General features: G+C 50.1%; 1 protein-coding gene across 1 annotated transcript in view; it reads right to left on the minus strand.

Moving 5' to 3' along the window:
• Positions 1–1384, minus strand: part of LOC112106940 (sodium- and chloride-dependent betaine transporter-like) — a gene marked incomplete at its 5' end in the record, with an annotated part of 10724 nt that extends 9340 nt beyond the window's left edge. The window contains one exon of the mRNA XM_026646257.2: positions 1178–1384. Coding sequence (XP_026502042.2) covers positions 1178–1384 — 207 coding nt within the window. The remainder of the gene's footprint in view (positions 1–1177) is intronic.
• Positions 1385–1781: the final 397 nt, after the last annotated feature.

A 1781-nucleotide genomic window follows, 5' to 3' on the forward strand; every position in this document is an offset into this window, starting at 1 on the left:
AGCAAGCAGGAGAGAGCAACTCAGTACATTTCCATTAAAGGCAAAGAGTCTTGCAGGCTCCACACATTCCCATCTGAGAGTTGAGCCAAGGAGCACAGTGGTAAAAAGGTTGTAAATATGGGAGATGAAGACAGCCCTGTGGACTCAGCAGCTCATTGACGCAGAACTAAAGAGATGTGTCTATTGTGAAGGATGCGTCCCAATACCTGTACCAGGAAAAGGTGAGAGTGATGGGAGCTTCATGGATGCAGAGAGAGCAAATAGTGGGATACATCTTTTATGGAAGAAGGGGATTGAAGAAAAGGGCCACTCACGCCTCAGCGATTGTCACAGGTCCTCTAGAAATGTGCAAGACCAACCCTGAGTAGTATAACCCACCCTCACCGCTGCTCAGGGGGTTATACTTCAGCCCTGCACCACTGAAGCCTGAGTGGCTTCTTTAAGCCTCCCATGTGAAATATGTTATGCTCATCCAATCCAGGAATAGAAACAATAACCTGTGACTTATGCAATCACAACCAGCCAGCCCAGCTCAAATATTCAGTATCGAGTGTGGAATGCTCACAGCAGCGCCCTGTTTGTGAGCAATCCATTGAGTTAAAGAAAAAAAAAGAGAGACAGAAAACCCCCAAACTGAGCAATTACAAATAATGAGGAAGTGGGAGGTAACCGCGATGAACCCCCTAAGGAGATTATTTCTAGTGGGATATTCACTCAGCTCTGGTGTTTAATTATTATTGGTGATTGGCGATTTGACACTAAAACAGGCTAATGTTGCAAAAGCCACCAGACCACGTGGGGACTGTGCATCAGCAACTGGATGATTGTGTGTTGCTAATGGTGAAGCAGCGTCTTTCACAAGGTTTCCCCATTACAGTGGACCATGCTGGGCTAGGACTTCACCATTTCTTCTAAGATCTTTCCCTTGTCTCCCCTCTGATTGACTGACTTTCTTTGCTCTTCTCATAATGGACTAAATTTAGACCCAGCATAAGCAGCTGCGACTTCAATGCAGTTGCTCCCACCCATGCCAATCCGAGTATGGCCCTATGTCTTGTGTGTTCCCTGCCTCCTTTCTTCTCTCTCTGTATCCTGGAGAAGGCTAAGAAGGGGGGAAAGAGATATAATGGCAGCTAGGAGGAGGTTTAGGGACTAAGGGGACAGAGTTTGCTCTTACTTTGCCTGTGGACTTGACTCCTTTCCAGATGCAGAAGTAGCAGATGACCCAGGCGAGCAGGAGGCAGAGAGCCAGCTCCCAGCGCACAGTGCCCAGATTGTGAATACCGTCTGTGAGCCCCAGGGCTCGCTTCCTGCCAGTGCAGGAGGAGAGAGAAAGGTTAACATCCCAGACTTGACTCTTCCAGCAGCCCCCCGCCCAGAGTTTTCATACACATCCCATAGCGCAGCTGCCCAATCTCCCCCATCACTCCTGCTTCCAGTCACCCTAGCCCTGACAGCAATCCTGTATTCTTGGTCACCACAATGCCTTAGGTGTCTCTGGGATCCCCTCGCAGCCTGGCCCCTGCAGTTCCACCTCACCCTTTAGTCAGCCTGGGCTCTCCAACTCTCCCAAAGCCCTCAATAGCCCCACTGCAGCCCCCAACCATTCACAGCACAGTCACTCCTGATCTCACATCACTGCCATCCCTTTGGCTGCCTCGCAGGCCACACTCCATCAGCAGCCTCCCCTGCACCCCCCGGTATCATCAATGGCTCCTAATCACCTGCTGGCTACTTTGTTTCCTCCAAACACCACATGTTCTATGGCTCTCTCCAGGAAC

Source organism: Terrapene carolina, unplaced genomic scaffold (assembly GCF_002925995.2).
Source record: "Terrapene carolina triunguis isolate 2854851 unplaced genomic scaffold, T_m_triunguis-2.0 Scaffold34596, whole genome shotgun sequence".
NCBI lineage: Eukaryota > Metazoa > Chordata > Testudines > Emydidae > Terrapene > Terrapene triunguis.